Source organism: Cebus imitator, unplaced genomic scaffold (assembly GCF_001604975.1).
Source record: "Cebus imitator isolate Cc_AM_T3 unplaced genomic scaffold, Cebus_imitator-1.0 Scaffold387, whole genome shotgun sequence".
In the NCBI taxonomy this organism is placed as follows: domain Eukaryota; kingdom Metazoa; phylum Chordata; class Mammalia; order Primates; family Cebidae; genus Cebus; species Cebus imitator.
The window spans coordinates 93197-114325 of NW_016107702.1; the positions used below are offsets into that span (position 1 = coordinate 93197).

The 21129-nt window shown below is 43.9% G+C and overlaps 1 protein-coding gene across 2 annotated transcripts in view; it reads left to right on the forward strand.

Annotated features, from left to right (window-relative positions):
• FBXO40 (F-box protein 40) overlaps nt 1-17628 on the forward strand; it is a 34030-nt gene extending 16402 nt beyond the window's left edge. Inside the window, exons 1-4 of one of the 2 annotated variants that reach the window (XM_017508138.2) lie at nt 8910-9359; nt 9754-9786; nt 10619-12529; nt 16245-17330. In XM_017508138.2, coding sequence (XP_017363627.1) covers nt 9784-9786; nt 10619-12529; nt 16245-16460 — 2130 coding nt within the window. In that variant the 5' untranslated portion in view covers nt 8910-9359; nt 9754-9783 and the 3' untranslated portion in view covers nt 16461-17330. Of the gene's footprint in view, nt 1-8909; nt 9360-9753; nt 9787-10618; nt 12530-16244 lie in introns of those variants that run through there. The other variant, XM_017508137.2, reaches the window with a different exon arrangement.
• Nucleotides 17629-21129: the final 3501 nt, after the last annotated feature.

The window sequence follows — 21129 nt, forward strand, 5'->3', positions numbered from 1 at the left end:
AAAAAAAAAAAAAAAAAAAAAAAAAATTAGAGACCTCTAAAGCTCTTTTGGATCAAGTGAAAGAAAGTCTTTACCTAACCAGTGAAGGTAACAACAAACACCAGTAAATATTTGAATCCCCTGCAAAGAGGCATTTAAATAAAATCTAGTTGCCAGACTTCACCCAGATTGGTTTCTCTATGTTGGACAGGTTTAACTAGAGATGAGGGCAGTGATTGGTTGTTTGGGTTATTTTGGGCACAGAGCTTGCAGGCTCAAGTCACCTGTTTTAGTGTCTTGAAAAGTTTTTCACATAAACAAATAAGATATCAACTGAAGGCCGGGTGTGGTGGCTCACGCCTGTAATCCAAGCACTTTGGAGGCCAAGGTGGGAGGATCACCTGAGGTCAGGAGTTCAAGACCAGCCTGATCAACATGGTGAAACCCCATCTTAAAAAAAATAAAATAAATTTTAAAAAAAGATATCAACTGAAATATAAAGAATCCCTTCCCTAATGAGTGGAATTATGAAAATACTTAACTATTCTCCATTGATCAGCACTTGGAATTAGTAATTTATTACCATTAGCCAGCCACAGGGGTCCTGGGCCGAATTGTGATCCCTGGCACATTTTCGTTCTTCCTTGGAGCATTCTGCCTCAGCTATATCTGGGGCAGTGGGCACCAGCATGCCCATAAGCTGAACTGGCTCTTTTAGTGCAGTGGCCTTGGCTGCCACATCTGCAAGGGACATTTCCTTTTATAATATCAGAGTCTCCCTTTTGATGTCCTCTGCAATGAATTACAGCCACTTCCTTTGGCAGTAAAACAGCATTTAACAAGCTCAAAATCTCTGAATGACGTTTTCTGGGGGTCCTTCATAGTCATCAGTCCCCACTCTTTCCAATTGTTAGCATGACCACAAAGCATTAAAAAGGCATACTTGGAATCATCATAAACGTTAGCTTTTATGCCCTTTTCAAATCGCAGAGCCCTAGTAACGGCAATTAGCTCAGCTTCCATCTGTAAACCATTCTGCCTCAGGATTGTTAAGGGGCTCACCTCTTAAGTCTAGTCTGCTAGAATAAATTTCCTCCATAACCTGTATGCAGGAATTGTTTGGAGCATCTGTGGACTCTGGCAGACAAGCAGCTGGATTCACTTAGCAAACTTTTAAGAGTTATGTCTGGCGTATCTAACAGTAAGTCTTGATGTTTTAATAAACATCTTCCCATCATCCATTGGTGCCCTTTAACCTCTAGGACACACACTTGGTGTGTGGTCAAAACCTCCAGGTTCTATCCTAAAGTTAGTGTTTTAGCTTTGTCTGCCAGAAGAGCAGTAGCTGCGACAGTCCTAAGGCATCCAGGCCATGCAGAAGCCACATGGTCTAGTTGCTTAAAAAAGTAGGCTACTGGCTATGTAATATTCCCCAATTTTTGGACAAGAACATCCAAGGCCATACCTTGCTTTTTGGCCACATAAAGGAAAAATGGCCTAAGGCTGGAGCAGAGCTCAATTTCACTTTGAGAGTATTGAAGGTTTGTCTGCAATTCTCATTCCAATCATAGGGTTTTAAATCTGTCCTTTTTAGAACCTCATATAGAGGCTTGGAATGTTTGCCCAAATCCAGGCATCCATAAGTGGCAGAACCCCATCATACCCAAAAAGGCCTACATTGGTCTGAGGCTATGGCTTGGGTGCCAGAGGTTAAGATATATCCCAAATTAATTCTGGAAGAATGTTATAAATAAGAAAAAAAGAAACTAATAGTAAATAATTTAAAAATTATATAAAAAAAGATATTTCCCAAATGCTTGACTTTCTGAGTAGAAATCTGAGCCTTGTGTGATGATAACTTATATCTACTAGTTCCCAGGAAATTTAGCAATTTAACAGTAGTATTATCTGAGTCCTCTTTAGTTGGGCTAGCAATGAGCAAATCATCTACATACTGGATAATTGTGCCCTTTTGCAGTTATAGATTCTTAAGTCCTTAGCTAGAGCATATCCAGACAGTTATGGGCTATCCCGCAACCCTTGAGGGAGAACTGTCCAGGTTAGTTGTGAGGTTGAATGAGTATCTGGATCAGACCATTCAAAGGCAAACAGAGATTGTGGATCTGAAGGCACTGGGTGCAGAAAACGCATCCTTATCTACCTTTTTTTCTCTCCTCAGGGGACAGGAACAAAAGTAACACTCGTTTGCTTTATGATCTCTGAAGGAAAGTGGCATTTCTGGGCTTGCCTGTCAATGCCTGTACAGCTATGAGAAGACAGGGCCCCATTATGCTGGGCCAGAACAAAGTAAACTGCTCCTGTACTGAATAAGAAATTAATAATCTTACCTGCCACTTCAAGAGTCTCCTGAGGCTCCTCCAGAGCAATGGCTAATTGTCCAACAGGAACTGAGGTGTGAAGTCTCCAGCCATCACTCTTGGGCCTGCTGGGCCATTATGGGTTCAGGAGCCAACAGCTCTCTTGGGGGCAAAAGGCATTCCCTCTTCCAGTGACCAATCTTCTTACAGAAAACACATTGGTTTACACCCAGGGCACAGTGGCCCAGACTGGGGCTTTCTGCCTACTTGTTTCCTCTGGCAGGGCTTGGGGGATAAGGCGCTGGCTCTGAAGTGGTGGAGAGCTCAAGGCTGCAGCTAAAAGCTGGGCCTTTGGGGAGGTTTGGTCATTGAAAACTGTAAAAGTCGTCTAAAAGCTGATTTATGGAAGTCCAGGGGCCTAAGGTTGCTTTTATATCTTCCTGCAGATATCAGAAGCAGACTGGGTTATGAAATGGACTCCTAGCAATGCCTGTCCCTCCTTGGAGTCAGGGTCAGTGTTAGTATATTTCCTCAAGGGCTCAATTAACTGTCCTTGGAACAAGGCTGGGTTTTCATCCTTCCCGAGTAATTTCTCTGATTTCATCATAATTAACAGTCTTTATCACACATCTTCTCATTCCTTCAAGGAGGCAAATAGTCATATGGTTTTTCCTCTCAAGCTTCTTGCTTCCTTTTTTTGAGACAGAGTCTTACTCTGTTGCCCAAGCTGGAGCACAGTGGCAAGATCTCAGCTCACTGCAACCTCCACCTCCCATATTTAGGTGAGTTCTCCTGGCTTAGCCTCCCGAGTAGCTGGAACTACAGGCATGTGCCACCACATCCGGCTAATTTTTATGTTTTTAGTAGAGATGGGGTTTTACCATGTTGCCCAGGCTGGTCTCAAACTCCTGACCTCAGGTGATCTGCCCATCTTGGCTGCCCAAACTTACTTCCTCTTGATAACTCCAATTTAGGTCCCAGTTAGGCACTGCTGTGCCTCCCACTGGATGGATGTCATGCCCCTGGTTGCAGGCTGCCACTCCATCTGCATATGCTTTAACAGCTCCCATAATATGCTGCTTTTCTTCCACTGTGAAGCAGGCAGAAGTTTGTGCAAATCTTGCCAGCTTAAATCATATGTCAGTGTTAGTCTCACAAATTCATCTATAAATTTTCCTAGATCGTCTAAAAACCAGCTGAATTTTTCCTGGCATAAGGCTGTCAGATACAGAAAAGCATACATGTGCCCACAGAGTGCCTCTGTCACCATCTGCCACCTCCTGAAGAGGGCAAAGAGTCAACTTTGCCAGCTGGTAAGAGGCCCTGCTCACAGTGGTACTGGTGGGGCTAGGCTCTTTGGGGAATGGATATAAGACAGGGCTTGAAGGGTAAGGAGAAGGTCATGTCAGGACATCGGACATCCCCAAAGAACCAGTAGGGGTTAATAGTAGTTTGGACACTTCTGGGGAACTAGGAGTCTGACTTTGTTCCTCTGGAGCACTTGAACTTACAGCAGGGAATGTGGCACCAGCTAGGCAAAGCCTGGGATTAAGAGGTATTTGCATTAAGTGGTCATGAATTATGTCTAGTCCCTCATTTTTCTTTCTTTCTATCAAGCATATACAAGCGTGTTTCAAATCCTGGCTAACCATTAGGAAGGCCTGCACATAGAGTATTTCTCCCCATTTAGTTTCCCTTCTGCAAAACAAATCAAGCCAAAATATAGTGAGTTAGGAGCTGTTGTACTACCTGAGGTCCACCTTTCTGGTCCTCCCAAAGGATACTGAGGCCAGTGTTATAAAAAAAAAAGTTTATCTTAAGCCCATCCAGTTTAAATCTTTCCCAGTGGGTTAAAATGCACCCTAGCATTGAGCTTTTCAGGTAGATACCGCCACATTCTCCAAGAGGACTGAGTGCCAAATACTCCTTGTCAGCAAGATTGCATTGCCTCCAGCCAAGCTCCACTAAAAGGAAGTTAGTGCCAATTTGGCCAAGGGAGAAACTTCTGGAGCCCATTGAGTCCCCTTGTTTATATCAAGATAATAAGAACAAGTAAGCAGACCCATGGTTGCCTGAGACAGTGCCACAAGGAACCCAGCAAAAAAAATAGATGTTGAACCAAACAAGAGAAATGGGCAAGCTATAACTTGGGATTCCCTGACAGAACTATTTTAGGTCAAAGGTGATATTCTGGGTCTAGAAAGCAGGGCCCGGCAAATGAAAGATGATCCTCTGATTAAGAGACAAGAGAAAACTGTTAAGGAAAAGTCTCCTGTCCTCCATTCTGGGCCTAATTGTTTGCAGGGACAGACATAAAAGAGGCTTTTGCTTACAGGGCATATTTAATCTTGTCACATATGGCTGTTAAATACCAGACTTTAACTTGTAACTGCAGTAATGGAGGAGTTGTTGCCCATCTCTTCCAATAAGTAAGGTACAAAAAGACTAGATTCCCAAGAGACTTCTTGTTTCCAGTGTCCCTCAGACAAGTGGCAAATTGAGTGAGACGAGAGGCAAGGAAAGTAAAAGCTAAACTGTTTGGTGGCCGGGCATGGTGGCTCATCCCTGTAATCCCAGCACTCTGGGAGGCTGAGGTGAGCGGATCACTTGAGGTCAGGAGTTTGAGACCAGCCTGGCCAACATGGTGAAACTCTGTCTCTACTAAAAATACAAAAAACAGCTGGGCATGGTGGCAGGTGCCTGTAATCCCAGCTACTGAGGAGGCTGAGGCAGGAGAATTGCTTGAACCCAGGAGGCGGAAGTTGCAGTGAGCCGAGATCGCACCATTGCACTCCAGCCTGGGTGGCAGAGTGAGACACTGTCTCAAAAAAAAAAAAAAAAAAAAAAAAAAAAAAAAAAAAAGAAGCTAAACTGTTTAGGCCACCCTTCCTTTCTGTGGCAGCCTCAGGGCTTCTGTGAAACAAAGGCAGCAAGCCAACAGGAGACAAGAAGCAGGAGGATCAGGCCAGCAGCAGAGAGCACAATGTGGATTACTACCAAGGAGATAGTGGCAAACATCTCATAGGGCTAAATCCATTTTCCCAAATAAACCCTGGTGCTTGTAACCCCTTGAGCCTTGGGCCTCTGACCCAGGTAGTAGTGGACAAGCATTCTTGTCCCCCAGAATGGCTTAATGACTCTAAAATGAGCCCCGCTTACCCAAAGTCAGCCAATCGATGCTACGCAGACTGTTTTCCTTCGGAGTGGGAGTTTCTTCTTCTTGTCAATCCTCATACGAGGACACCAGAAAGATGTTGCCAGAAAAGAGGATCATGATCCAGACCCCAAGAGTGGGTTCTTGGATTCTCACGGGAAAGGATTTGAGGCAAGTCACAGAGTACAGTGAAAGAAGCATGTTTGTTGGAAACTACTGTTACAGGCTATGGCATCTGCAGCAAAAGAAGGAATGCTCCCTCTTTTGTTAGTGGCTCTACTTATAAGAAACTACAAGGCCTGGTGTGGTGGCTCATGCCTGTAATTCCAGCACTTTGGGAGATCGAAGCAGGTAGATTACTTGAGGTCAGGAGTTTGAAACAAGCCTGGCCAACTTGGCAAAACCTGTAATCCCAGCTACTGGGGAGGCTGAAGTGGGAGAATCATTTGAACCTGGGAGGCGGAGGTTGCAGTGAGCTGAGATGGCGCCACTGCATTCCAGCCTGGGCAACAGAGCAACAGAATGAGACTGTCTCCAAAACAGAAAAAAAATACCATAAGGAGCTAAATTAAACTTGAAATGTGCGGATGTGCTCACTAAAGGCAGTGGCTGTCAGTGTTATCAGTAACCATCAATCTTTTAAATTTTTAACCACAGCTTGCTCATTAACATTATCTCTAAGTAAGTAAAAAGGGTTGCACTCTCAGGACATCTGGAAGTTCTGTAGGCTTGGTGTGAGATGTTTTGTCTGGCCATAAATATTCTGTAATTATAAGTGATGGTCAGCTTGGGATGTGGCTATTTTCAGACCATAAGCATTAACCTTACAGGTGTCTTGTGAGTGCCTCACTATTCACTTTAAGATGGAGTCACTCTGGTCACGTCTTATTAAACAAGAGGCCTGGTAAGCAGGACTTTCTTGAACATAATCACCTCTTGAAGGCCCCATGACCAGACACCCTCACACTGGGAATTAGATTTCCACATTCTAATTTGGGGGGGGACACAAACATTCAGACCATAGCACAGTCCAACCCTCTCAGCCACCCTACTCTGTTCCTCTCTTTCTCTGTCTTTAACAGCTTTGTTTATCTTCTGCTGGGTCCTAACCCTGTTTGATGCTCCTGCTTGGGACTTCTCACCTGCACCCTGACTAGGGCTATTAGGAGCATAGAGCACTCTACCGTTATTCCTCTTTCACACTCAGTAGCATGTAACAAAATATCACATGTACACCATAAATATGTACAAATATTATGTAACAGTTAAAAAATTTTGGGCCAGGCATGGTGGCTCATGCCTGTAATCCCAGCATTTTGGGAGGCCAAGGCAGGTGGATCACAAGGTCAAGAGATCGAGACCATCCTAGCCAACATGGTGAAACCCCATCTCTATTAAAAATACAAAAAAATTAGTTGGGCATGGTAGCAAGCACCTGTAATCCCAGCTACTTGGGAGGCTGAGGCAGGAGAATCGCTTGAACCCAGGAGATGAAGGTTTCAGTGGGCTGTGATGTGCTATTGCACTCCAGGCTGGGCAACAAGAGTGAGGCTCTGTCTCAAAAAAAAAAGCTAAAAGAGAAGAATTATAATGTTCCCAACACAAAGAAAAGTGTTTTAGGTGATGGATATCCCAATTACCCTGATTCGATCATTCCACATTGTATACAGGCATCAAAATATTACATGTACTCCCAAATATGTACAACTATTATATATCAATAAAATGTTGAATAAACAAAAATATTAAAAATAACTATAATAGATATTTTGAGTACAACTGGAGAAATGTGACTATTGGCATTTTTTATATTAGAAAAGAATTTTTAGTTTTCTTAGGTAAGACAATGTTATTATAAGGCTTTATTCTTAGGAAATACAAGCTGAAGTACTTAGGGATAAAGCATCTTACATCAACAACTTATTTTCAAGTGGCTCAGCCAAAACTGTGTGTGTGTGGTGGGTGGGCAGGGATGGGGGGAGATAGAGAGAGACAGAGAGGAGAGAAAGAGAGGACACAAAAATGGCAAAATGTTAGCAATCAATCATTGCATCTAGCTAAGTATATTTTGGTGTTCATTGTATATATTCCTTCACCTTTTTTGTATATTTGAAATGTTTTTTCTTTTATTATTTTATATTTTTGATGATTTGTCTTTGGAAGTAAAAAACAATATTTAAAATTTTTTTTTAAAGTTGGGGGAAATTTTATTCACAATGAATTGGCAAATTCTAATGTAACGTAAAAAAAAAATTTTTTTTTTTAGACAGGGTCTTACTCTCTCAAGAACCCACACTGGAGTGCAGTGGTGCCATTACGGTTCACTGCAGCCTTGACCTCCTGATCCTCTCACCTCAGCATCACTCTTTTTTATTGTTTATTTTATTATTATTAATATTATTGCAGTTTTTTAGACAGGGTCTCACTTTGTCTCCCAGGCTAGAGTGCAGTGTTGTGATCTCAGCTCACTGCAACCTCCGCCTCCTGGGTTCAGGCAATTCTCCCGCCTCAGCCTCCTGAGTAGCTGGGATTACAGGCACGCGCCACCATGCCTAGCTAATTTTTTGTATTTTTAGTAGAGACGAGGTTTCCCCATGTTGACCAGGATGGTCTCGATCTCTTGACCTTGTGATCCACCTGCCTCGGCCTCCCAAAGTGCTGGGATTACAGGCGTGAGCCTCCGCGCCCGGCCTATTATTTTTTTTAAGACAGGGTTTCACCATGTTGGTCAGGCTGGTCTTGAACTCCCGACCTCAGGTGATCCACCCGTCTTGGCCTCCAAAGTGCTTGGATTACAGGCATGAGACACCACACCCGGCCAGCATCACTCTTAAGTAGCTGGGACCACAGGCATGCACCACCATGTCCAGCTAATTTTTTAACTTTTTTTTAGTAGAGATAGGGTCTCACTATGTTGCTCAGACTGGTCTTGAACTCCCGGGCTCAAACAATCAACCCACCTCAGCCTCCCAAAGTGCTAGGAATACAGGTGTGAGTCATTGCACCTGGCCAAATTTTAAACTTATGGATCTGGATCTTCTGACATTTGGATGCTAACCTCCCCACTCCTTCACAGACTAACACAGTGCTGAAATTATGTTACAAATTCTCTAGACCAGATAATTGCAAACTGGCAACCTACAGATCCTATTTGGCCAGCATTAATGCTTTCCTTGGCACAAATAGAGTGTCGTTTTAAATTAAGTTAGTTGCTAACATTTAAAATTCAGAGTATTTTTATTTTGATATATTATGTAGTAAAATCTTTTGCATTATGATGTATTATATAGCAAAATATTTTGCATTATGATGAAATGTAAAATACTACTTTATAATAGCAAACGTATAGATCACTCCTTATGAGACAAGCACTGTTCTAAGAGTTTCATGTATATTTAGCTCATTTACTCCTCACAACAGCACTATGGGATAAGTGCTATTATTATCTTCTCTCTACAAATGCGGAAACTGATGAGCAAAGAGGTGAAGTAACATTCCCAAAGTCTCAGAGCCACTGACTCATAGCGCCAGGGTTGAAACCTGTCCAGTCTGCCTTCCAACCACTAAACCATATCACCACTCACAAAAGTCCTCATCCCTACTGTTTCTGGAAAAACCAGGTCTGGCAACACATTCCCATATGGCATCAATTAACCAGAGCTAGCTGAGAAATTTCATTTCCCTGAAGGCAGGGCATTTTCTCTTTCACTTGCCAGGCTTTCCACTCAATCGACCTCTGGGACCTTTGGGTTGTGACCTCTGCTCTAGCCACAGCACAGCTGAATATGCCAAGGGGAATGGCATGTTACAGATATTTCACAGACGCCTATACACTGCCCCAGACCAAGAGAGATGTCAGGCTGACCTCTAAGTGGACAGGAAGCCCCAGTGGAAGAGAAGATTAGAAGGTAACCTATGCCAGACTGTGGGTAGAAGAGTGTTTAGAATGCCAGGATAATTGTCAGCAGACAATGGAGAAAAGTTACAGGAAGCAGAAGTTACACATCCCATGGTTGGTAATATGCCCCATCAGAGGGCAGTGGGGGGTCAGTGAAAATAGCATGGGCCAGCATGGCCTGGATTGCAAAGCCGATTCCATCACTTAGCAGCTGTGTGACCTTGGACAAGTTACTTACCTTCTTCAAGCTTCTGTTTCCTTGTCTCAAAAATGGGGGAAAAAGGCACCTCCAGGATGGTGGAAGGAATTAAATGAGACAGTGTGTGAAGTCTCTTTAGCCCCTGTTAATATAGATAACTTAACTGCTTTTCTTACTAATCATTTATATTCATATTTTCCCCTAGAGCTAAGAAGCAAGAAGAAATTGGGGCGCCATGGTAAGCACCAGGAGCTTATTAGAGCTTCACATTGAGAGGTCCAGGTCTTTTTTCATTTAGCCTGTAGCCCAAGCAGCTAGCAGACTTGTTCTTATGGTTTGTATAATATTTATCAGCTTTTTTCCAAACCAGAGATGCTGAACAGAACGTGGAAGAAACTGACGCAGAGTAAGGGGAAAACAGAGTTGAGAAGGATTTTTGAGCAAAGAATTTTAGTGAAAATTTAAATAAAATAGTCAAAAAGCCAGTAATAGTCTAAATGGTTAACAGTTCCTTCATTCAGCAAGCACTGAGTACTCACAAATGTCCAGGCCCCATGCCAGATGCTTGGGACTTTGATGCGTGCAAAACCAGACATGGCCGCTGTCCTCCCAGCCCGCCTTCTGGTGGTAGCTGATTAAATGATAGCACACCCATATTCCAGAATGTTACACTGCCATTATAAAAAAAAAGTTTGCAAAGAATAACTAATAAAACAATCTAGTCTCAAAAAGCAGGATGAGAAGTCGTATTCATAGTGTTATCTGTATGATATATATCACCTGTAATCCACAACTCAAAAATAACCATTGTTAACAATGTAGTCCACTATATTCAGTTCTTTTTTTCCTATTCTAAACACATCTACTCCAAATATACAATAAACTATAGTAAAAAGTAATTATAGTTGTTATTTCTGGATTGCGGGATTGTGATTTTTTACACATTTCAAGGTTTCTGTAAAAAGCAGGTATAAACAGGAAATATGTCAATTAAAACACAGTCACAGATATGCATAGAGCTTCTCCTCAGTATCCATTTGTTTTCTTTCCCCTGTCCTTGGTGTCTCCAGGGGAAAGCACGCAGGCCCTCACCAGGGCAGCACAGGCATTGCGAGGGGTGCTTCAACCGTCACTGCTACGTTCCTGTGGAACCCAACATCTCCTGCCTGGTAATAAGCTGCCACTTGCTCTGTGGTGCCACCTTCCACATGTGCAAAGAGGCAGAGCACCAGCTCCTCTGTCCATTAGAGCAGGTTCCCTGCCTCAACTCCAAATATGGCTGTCCCCTGTCCATGTCCCGCCACAAGCTGGCCAAGCACCTGCAGGTGTGCCCCGCCAGTGTGGTCTGCTGCTCTATGGAGTGGAACCGCTGGCCAAACGTGGACTCTGAAACCACCCTTCATGAGAACATTATGAAAGAAAACCCCAATGAGGAGTGTTTGGACACAGCCCTGGCCCTGCAGGACCAGAAGGTCCTCTTCAGATCCTTGAAAATGGTGGAACTTTTCCCAGAAACTAGAGAGGCCACTGAGGAGGAGCCAACTATGAATGGTGAAACCAGTGTGGAGGACATGGGAGGAGCAGTGGGTGGATTGGATGTCAGTTTGGTACCACATGATTTGTCAGCAACAAATGAGGAGATGGCAGAGCTAAGTCAAGAAGAACGGGAGATGCTAGCCAAAACCAAAGAAGGGATGGACCTGGACAAGTTTGGCCAGTGGGAAAATATTTTCAGTAAGGAGCATGCAGCCTCTGCTTTAACAAATTCATCAGTGAGCTGTGAGAACAAGAACAAGAACGGCCCAGAGAAAGAACAGATTTCCAGTGGCAATAGCATGGTAGAAGAAGAGGGCGTTCCCAAAAAGAAAGAACCACAGGAGAATCAGAAGCAGCAGGACATTCATAAAACCGTGGAAACCATGGGGCTTGCCCCTTGGCAGGATGGTGTTCTGGAAAGACTGAAAACAGCTGTGGATGCAAAGGACTATAACATGTATCTAGTGCACAACGGGCGGATGCTGATTCACTTCGGTCAGATGCCTGCTTGTACACCTAAGGAGAGAGACTTTGTTTATGGCAAGCTTGAGGCTCAGGAAGTTAAGACTGTGTACACCTTCAAAGTTCCTGTGAGCTACTGTGGAAAGCGAGCTCGACTTGGAGATGCCATGTTGAGTTGTAAGCCCAGTGAACACAAGGCAGTGGATACTTCAGATCTGGGGATCACTGTGGAGGATCTGCCCAAATCAGATCTCATCAAGACCACCCTCCAGTGTGCTTTGGAAAGAGAACTCAAAGGCCACGTCATCTCTGAATCCAGAAGCATTGACGGACTATTCATGGATTTTGCCACACAAACATACAACTTTGAGCCAGAACAGTTTTCCTCTGGGACAGTGCTGGCTGACCTAGCCCCTGCCACCCCAGGGGGACTCCACGTGGAGCTCCACAGTGAGTGTGTGACCAGGAGGCACAACAAAAGCAGCTCTGCCTTCACTTTCACTTGCAACAAATTCTTCAGGAGGGATGAGTTCCCCCTGCACTTCAAGAATGTCCACACAGACATTCAGTCGTGTCTCAATGGCTGGTTCCAGCATCGATGCCCTCTTGCCTACTTGGGGTGTACATTTGTTCAAAACCATTTCCGTCCCCCAGGGCAAAAGGCAAAAGTAATCTATAGTCAGGAGCTCAAGACCTTTGCCATTAAGCCAGAGGTTGCTCCAGAGCTGAGTGAGGGAAGGAAGAACAACCATCTTTTGGGCCATGGAGGAAAAAGTCAGAATTCTCTAACCAGCCTGCCCCTGGAGATTTTGCAGTACATTGCTGGGTTCTTGGACAGCGTCAGCCTGGCCCAGCTCTCCCAGGTGTCTGTGCTGATGAGGAATATCTGTGCCACTTTGTTACAAGAGAGAGGGATGGTCCTCTTGCAATGGAAGAAGAAGAGGTGTTCCCATGGAGGCTTCTCCTGGAGAGTCCACAGAGAAGTGAGTAAACACTCATTTATGTAGTAATTGGTTCATTCAACAATTTTTTGTTTCATTTTTTAGAGACAGATTCTCTCTCTGTTGCCAGGCAAAAGTGCAGTGGCTCAATCGTAGCTTACTACAGCCTCAAACTTCTGGGCTCAAGTGATCCTCTTGCCTCAGTCTTCCAAGTAGCTGGGACTACAGATGTGCATCACCACATCTAACTAATATTTATTTATTTATAGTTTTGAGATGAAGTCTCGCTCTGTCGCCCAGGCTGGAATGCAGCAGCGCTATCTCAGCTCACTGCTACCTCAACCTCCTGGGTACAAGCAATTCTCTCACTTCAGACTCCTGAGTAGCTGGGATTACAGGGGCATGCCACCACAACCAGCTAATTTTTTGTATATTTAGTAGAGATGGGGTCTCACCATGTTGGCCAGGCTGGTCTCGAATTCCTGACCTCAGGTGATCCTCTCGCCTTGGCGTCCCAAAGTGCTGGGATTACAGGTGTGAGCCACCATGCCCAGCCACATCTGACTAATTTTTAAATTGAGATGGGGTCTCACTGTATTGTGCAGGCTGGTTTTGAACTACTCAACTCCTGACCTCAAGTGATCTTCCCATTTTGGCCTCCCAAAGTGCTGAAATTACATGTGTGAGCCACTGCACCTGGGTGTAACAAATATTTTTCATGAGTTGTTTGTTTGTTTGTTTGTTTTGAGACAGGGTTTCACTCTTGTTGCCGAGGCTGGAGTGCAATGGCATGATCTCAGCTCACTGCAACCTCCACCTCCTGGGTTCAAGCGATTATCCTGCCTCAGCTTCCCGAGTAACTGGGATTACAGGCATGCGCCACCATGCCAGGCTAATCCTGTATTTTTAATAGAGACAGGGTTTCTCCACGTTGGTCAGGCTGGTCTCAAACTCCCGACCTCAGGTGATCCTCCTGCCCTGTCCTCCCAAAGTGCTGGGATTACACTCATGAGCCACTGGGCCCAGCCTTAAGGAGCTTTTTATGTGCCAAGCACAGTACTAGGCACTGGTACAATTGCTGAGAATAAGACTGACTCAAGGAGGTCAGTCTAGTAGAAAAGACAGAGTTATAAACACGTAAATAGCAATGCAGAGGATAGAGCCTGTTCATCTGTATATGCGTGCTGAACATCTTCTGTTTGCTCACAACATCCATTCTCCATTCTTCTCCACCCTGTCTGTCCCCTGGGAGGATGACCTGTACAGATTGCCTCAGCTGGCTCCCTTGCCTTCCAGCTTCCAGTGGGGCTAACCTAAATGGAATGTGTAAGCAGGAAATGGGAGGGAGGGAAGAATGAGGTTGAAGTATCTATTCTCCTGGCTTCCCCCCTGCATGCTTTCTCTCCTTCATGACACTTTGAGCAGGCACTGTCCCTCCACTGAAGGTGGCTTTATCAGGTGGGTCTCTATACAAAATTACTCACTCTGGGATCCAACAACCTCCCTTCTTCTCCTTCAGGACCAAGGCATAACTCTCTAAGTTGCTATTCATCCTGTGTACTGCACTGTATCTTGTGGCTTTCCTATGCCCTGCTCTTGTGTCTGTAAATCATTCCTTTTAAAAAAAATCCTCTTCAGATTTCCCAGTCTGAGTGTGCCACCTGTTCCCTGCGCTGAGTTTGATTGATACAGGAGGCCAACCAATCTCCTCAATCCCACATCAACTAATTTTTTAAAACAGTTTTGCCTTTGATAAAGGCATTTTGAAATTATAAATGAATTGGCCCACTGATTTCCCATGATTCAAATGCTAATTTAATTGTTCAAAAAACACTCTGTTGTATAAATCAAAGAACCTTTCCCTTCAGAAATACCTTGTTCCTTTTCCCCAATGGGTCATGTTTGTTTAACTATATTGTAACTTCTACCAGCTTGTACCATGCTGAAGTGAGGCTCCTAATTCATTATATTCCAGTGCTTGTAGCATCCTTTCTCATGTTAAGCATGTTGGTAATATGAACCATCAATTTATGATGCCCATTTAGGCCAATAATTCCATAATCTCACCGTTGAATTTCTTCCTAATATGTGGTGTTTGCAAGTTGGCATTGGGGAGTTGTAGTTGTTTACATCTACTTTTATTGATTATGTCTAAAACGTTTGGTATGTTTTCCATTATTTATTCCTGAGCAGTCTTCCTCAAAAAGTTATTACAAGACTCTCCCTCTTGTATATGTGCCTGTATTTAAGTGTTAAATAAACATTGCCAACCAAGCACATATCAGGAAGAAATATGATTGCAGACTGACACACTGCCTTCATGAATAGTATTGTCTAAAACCACCTAAAATCAGATGTAAATAATTTAGAGACTAGAAATTGCATTAATTTTTGGCTCCAGTTTGTCTCCAATTCAATGATGGTTGACCACTCTCAGATATTTTTTGGGACAAGCTAATTTCCTTGGAGAAAGAAATAAAGAAAATTAGTTGGGGCTAAAGTATACTCACATTAGAATGGGTTTTGTTTTTGTTGTTTTATGGTTTTGGTTTTTGTTTTTTAGATTGAGCGTCACTCTGTTGCCCAGGCTGGAGTGCAGTGGCTCGAGTTCAGCTGACTGCAACCTCCGCCTCCTGGGTTCCAGCAATTCTCCTGCCTCAGCCTCCCAAGTAGCTGGGATTACAGGCATCTGCCACCATGCCTAGCTAATTTTTTGTATTTTTAGTAAAGATGGGGTTTCACCACGTTGGCCAGGCTGGTCTTGAACTCCTGACCTCGAGATCTGCCTACCTTGGCCTCCCAAATGCTGGAATTACAGGTGTGAGCCATTGTGCCCCTCCTAGAATGGATTTTTAAAGTAAAAAGGGAAATAGTTCTAAGAGCTCAAAAAAAACCCACTTTTCCTACATAGGAACAGTGACAAGAAACTGTAGGTGAAGTAGTCAGGCTGAAAGAGTATTAGGTTATGCCTACTCACATAGCCAGACTTGAAAAACTTTGCCATCACATCCCAGGGGGAAAGACCAGAGGATATTTTAGAAATTATAGAAGTCTCCTATGGGGCTCCCATTCTAGTGAGACTCTTATGAGTTAGGATACTTTAATTTCAAGCAATAGAAAATCAACCTAAAGTGGCATGAACAATAAAGGGAATTTATTGGCCTATGTAACTAAAAAGTTCAAAGGTAATGACTTCAGGTAAGGCTTGATCTAACAGCTCAAAAACTGCCCCCAAATGACATTTTTTTCTTTCCGTTTCTTACCTCTACTTCCTCTGTAATGGCTACATTGTAAGATAGTTCTCCCTCAGTGGTTCCTGGTGATTGCTGGTAGCTCCTAGGACTTCAGCTTCCCAGTTCAAGTACAGAAGGAAAAAGAGAACCTGCTTTCTGATATCTTCGACAAAAGTTCTGAAATAAGAGTTGCATTGGTACTAATTGTCCTGATTTGAACTGTGCATCTACTCTAAAATTAATCACTTGCTGGTAGAGGAGCAGGGGAGTGTGTGTGGTCAATATGCTGCTTGGTGTCAGCCATTCTCACAACTACAGGGCTGATTGGGAAGATTATTGGTTGGAAAGGGGAACTAGGAATTGAATGCTGCAGAAGGAGCTACCAAGTGTCTGCGGGAGTCACTAAACACTCTGGAGTCTAAGAATAGGAAGAACAGAAGGGTATTTCCTTATAGGGCCCAAATAAAGCTAGCTGAAGGGTAATGCCCCTATATTCACCTTTGAACTTCTATCTTTCTCAACAGATCTGGCAGTTCAGCAGCCTTTTCTCCAAAATCAAGAGCTGGGAGTTTAATGAAGTCACCTCCATGTCTGAGCACCTGAAGTCTTGTCCTTTCAACATTGTAGAGCACAAAACTGACCCAATTCTTTTGACCAGCATGTGTGAGCCACGTGAGCAGGCCCGAGAGAGCTTAGTCTCCACCTTCAGAATCAGACCACGAGGAAGATACGTCTCCTAAAAATTCAGATGTCACCCAATGCACCATTCTTGGATTTCTTCTCAGAGGTCCTGAAGTAGGACAGAGTGTGGTTTTGAGAACTCCCTTCTGTAAACTGTCTATTTGCTTATCAGGGTGTATTGGAACATGCAGTGTCCTTCAAAACCTCAACACGAGGCCTAAGAATTCCCTAAGACATGGCCTATACCATAGTGCCATACTGATGATTTGTTTCCTTTTTTTTTTTTTCTTTCTTTCTAAAATAGATTGGTCTGAGAAGAAAGTAAGTAATTTGAGGCCATTTGGAAGATGGACCCAATTTCTTAAGAGATGAGAGAGCCACAAAATTCCATAACCAGTACAGGCCTGTGCTTTTACATGAACTTTTTTGCTTACAAAGCACTTTCAAATTTGTGGGACAGTAAATGCAGGATGGGACTAAGGTGCAGAGAGTTACTCCCCAGAGAACACAGAGTGAAGGTAGCACAGCTTGAAGGCTCTGGAGCTGTGTCTATTTTGACAGTCAAGTCTGGGGCTCGTTTTAGTCATCCTACTGCCTCTAAGCCAGAGAGGCACAGCCTGACATAACAGAGCCCCTGGCTGAGCATGGCAGCCTCAAAGACACCGCAGGCCAAAACATGAGAGGCAGAAATGAGGTCACAGAATCTGTTGTTAGAATCTTGGCAACATACAGCAGGAAAGCCTTGAGAAATGGGGCGTCCAAAGGAGACACCACATTTATGGAGAACCTTAGGACAAAAAGCCACAAGCCTACTTTGTAACATCTTAATGATGACTTAGGAGTCAATATTTTTTTTCTTCTGAAAATTATGTTCTACGTCTGAGTTAGGCAGAACATAGGCATGGCCCCTGGGCACCCTGTGCTATCTGAAATGACCTCAATACACTAACGCCAACCTCGGTGTCATGCCAGAATGCACAGGGTAGCCCAGGGAGACCATGCCTTTGGCAAAGTGCAGCCAAGGCCCACTGTAGTTCCTATGGCACCAGTCACCAGCTCCTAGACCCCACTTGGGTAGCTACTGGGGTCTTGGAGACAAAGACATGTGAATATAGTGGCTCCCTGAAATTACTACTACCCGTCCATATTGCTGGCCATGCATTCAGTCTGACAAAAATGGATGATACTGCTGTTTTTGGTATCAAACAGTGAATATTCATAAGAACAAAAGTAAAAGATAAAAAGACACAATAGAAACTGGCATCCCCCAAAACAGGGCTTCTTAGCCTTAGAACTATTGACATTTTGAACTGGATAATTATTTGTTTTAAGGGACTGTTCTGTGCACTACAGGACACCGGCCAGCATCCTTGGCCTATCCATGAAATGCCAGTAGCACCAGCACAGAGGCGACAACCAAAAATGTCACCACACATTGCTGAATGTCGGGGAGGAAATTGGCTCCTGGTTGAAAATCCCTAAAGGATGTCATACTAGTGACAATAAGTTAGGATATACTTATTTTTTAGAACAGCAAAATCTTATCTCCCTTAGCTATCCACAGTAGTTATGATTTCATGCAGCTCTTTACGAAATTGAAATATTTATTTTAGACACGTAGTGATTTTAAGTTGGGAACCAGATGGAGATGATGATTTGTTTGGTATGGCTTCATGTCCTCAGCCACATGCAAGAATGTATCCTTTCAGCTCTCTTTGGTTATACCTGAAGCTTGGAAAGTAGAGTTATTGGCCCTGTGTTTATATCCCTCTCACTGTAATTGGTGTCATTTTCCCTGCAGTCCTAGCAATTTCTCAGGCAAGTGAGAAATAGGAAAGGAAAAGGACAGGCATTGTAGGGAAGCAGAGAATAAAGAATTTCGCCAATAAAAGAAGTCTAGTAAATCTGGGTGCTTGTTATTGCGTGGGTTCTCTCTAAACATGGATCAGAGCTGGTGTAGATGAAGTAGGTAACACCTCCAAAAAGAGTCGAGAAGGCAGTAGAGCAAGTCCCAGACCAGAAACATGCTCATCTTTTCATTGTAATGTGCCACTTGGTACTATTTGATAATGTCACTCTATTTTTCCTAATCCCATCCTTTGTTTTATATTTCTTATTTGTATATAAGGCACCATTTTCTAACAATATGACGAGGGTATGACCTAAGGTTTTATTCCATGAAGATAAGTAACTGGAAACAACCTAACACTGCAGTGGGAAGGAAGGAAGAGAGTTGTCCAGGTGGCAGTTCCGAGGAAAAAGGCTCCTAAAATCCACTCTGGGTTTGTGATTTTAATAGAAAAAGAAAGGGAAACTATGGAACAGTGGAGATGAAAATCAGGGGCTATGGATGAATGGAAGAGAAACAAGGTGCTACATACAGAAAGGAAGAGGGCAGAGCGCTTTCTCTTCCCAAATCAGGTGGGTGGGGGCAGCCTCGGTTCAGGAGAGTGGCACTGCCCACAACTGCTTTGTAAGTTGCACACTTCCAGCCGTACTCTCCCCCTCCAGTTGCTGTCTTCAAAGCTGTATTGAAGCACGAGCTTCAATAAGATAAGGACACTTCCTAGTGAGAGGGCAGTGGCACCAAAACCCTTCAGGTGACTATGAATTAGATAGAAATGATTTGTGAGAGGAAGCTGGAATGAACAGCATGAACCGTGAGTGTTATCTGATAGACAAGACAGCTAGATGTGGCTTCAGATTTAGAAGCAGCTGAGGGGAGCAAAGAGGGGCTGTGTATACAGGGAGGGGAGATGTCTATGGGCAGAGCCCTTGGTGGGTATCATTGCCAAGAAAGGCAGTCCACAGTAGAGATCAGCGGAATATGGAGACTGAGGTCTGTAGCACTGGGCCAGAGAGGACCTTGCTGCCTTAATAGCATAAGGGTCTGGAAAAGAAGTTTCTGTTTTACAACAAAAGGAAAAGTGAAAAGCAAGGTGGAACTTGAAGATGTGTCGTGAAAATCACTATAAAAGTCTGATTTATGTGTGATGTCAAATTAAACTGAAATGAAGAATGAGATTGAGTATATCTGTGGTGATTGACCTCTGTATACTAGAAATCTCAATGTCTCTAGAAGAGGAAATAAAAGCTGCTTTGCACTCTGTAAGGCTAACTGGGTGACTCTTGTGAGTCCGGCCTAGAGATAGATGTGTGATTCACAGGCATAGAAGTTGTCATTGAAATCAAGTGTGTATCATGAAGAAAGACCAGAGCACAAGCCTGAGGCACAGTGCCAAGCTTGTCCAGCCCGCCTTATTGTGTTATTGTCCTGTTTTGTTTTGTTTTAGACTTTTAGCTGCCTGAAGCCATGGTTTTCAGTTTCTGTCTCTAGAAAAAAGGGGATAAGCAGAAAAGAGGGATGAGGAAGGGGCTTTACTGACCCAACCAAAAACAGAAACTATGAACCCATGGCTGTATTCTCTGCCTTGGACATTCCTGCTGGGCAGTTCACCAACTCTATGAAGTCCTGGAGCAACTAACTATGGGTCTTAGCAACTCATCCTAGCTCCTCCTTGATCCCAATGCCTTCTCCATCTTTTGTTTTTTGAGACAAGGTCTCACTCTGTCACCCAGGCTGGAGTGCAGTGGTGCGATCACAGCTGACTGAAGGCTTGACTTTTACTTCCCAGGCTCGGGTGATTCTCCCACCTCCGACTACTGAGTAGCTGGGACTGTAGGGCCATACCTCCATGCCCAGCTAATTTTTTGTAGAGACAAAGTTCCATCATGTTGCCAGGCTAGACTAGAACTCTTGGGCTCAAGAGATCCACCTGCCTTGGCCTCCCAAAGTGCTGGAATTACAGGCGTAAGCCACCATGCCTGGCCACCTTCTCCATCTTTGAAAGCTAGACCCAGCTTCGATGCCAGTAACAGCACAGTCCTCTGTGTCCTACTAACCAGAGATCTACACCAAAGCTCTGACTTTTATTTTGATATTTGTCTAGGACCTCTTATGTCTGACCTTGTTGAGGCTGTACCCACAATAGCCTGGGGCTGGGCTAAATGCACTGGCATTCTCCCTCATCCCCATATTGTGCTTGGTGCTTCACTTTTTGCCCACTACTGGCTGTCCACATGTCCTCACCTCTTTTCCTGTCGGCCTCAGGCCTAGACCCCTCAGAAGCTTGTGTGCATTCTCTGTCCACTCTTTCCTGGCCATTGATTTCAATTATTCAGCTACAAGGAAGCCTGAACTTTCTTGAGCATGGGTCATTGTCTCTGGCTCCAAATCCTATTAAACCTCACCTAAGTTTATTTTCCTTTACCTTTACTCTTTTCTATTGGCCAAACCTCCCTTTTTCTTTTTCCTATCCCCTAATTCATATGTCTCCCTCCAGAGTGGTCATTACATCCCTAAAAGAGTGTGGTCATCACCCCCAGGTAGAAGGTGGCTGGGCTTCCACTACTGCTGAAGCCAATAGAAGCTGAACTGCCTTGATAGGCATACCCAGGATACTACCCAGCCCCTCTTATCTCACTTACTGCCATTCCTCAGGCTGATCTGTTTTGGACTGAGTTTCAAGTGCAGCCTAAGTAGGCCAGACACAGTGGTTTATGCCTGTAATCCCAGCACTTTGGAAGGCTAAGGTGGGCTATCACCCGAGGTCAGGAGTTTGAGACCAGCCTGGCCAATGTGGGAAAACCCCATCTCTACTAAAAATACAAAAATTACCCAGGCGTGGTAGCAAGCACCTGCAGTTCCAGCTACTCAGGAGGCTGAGG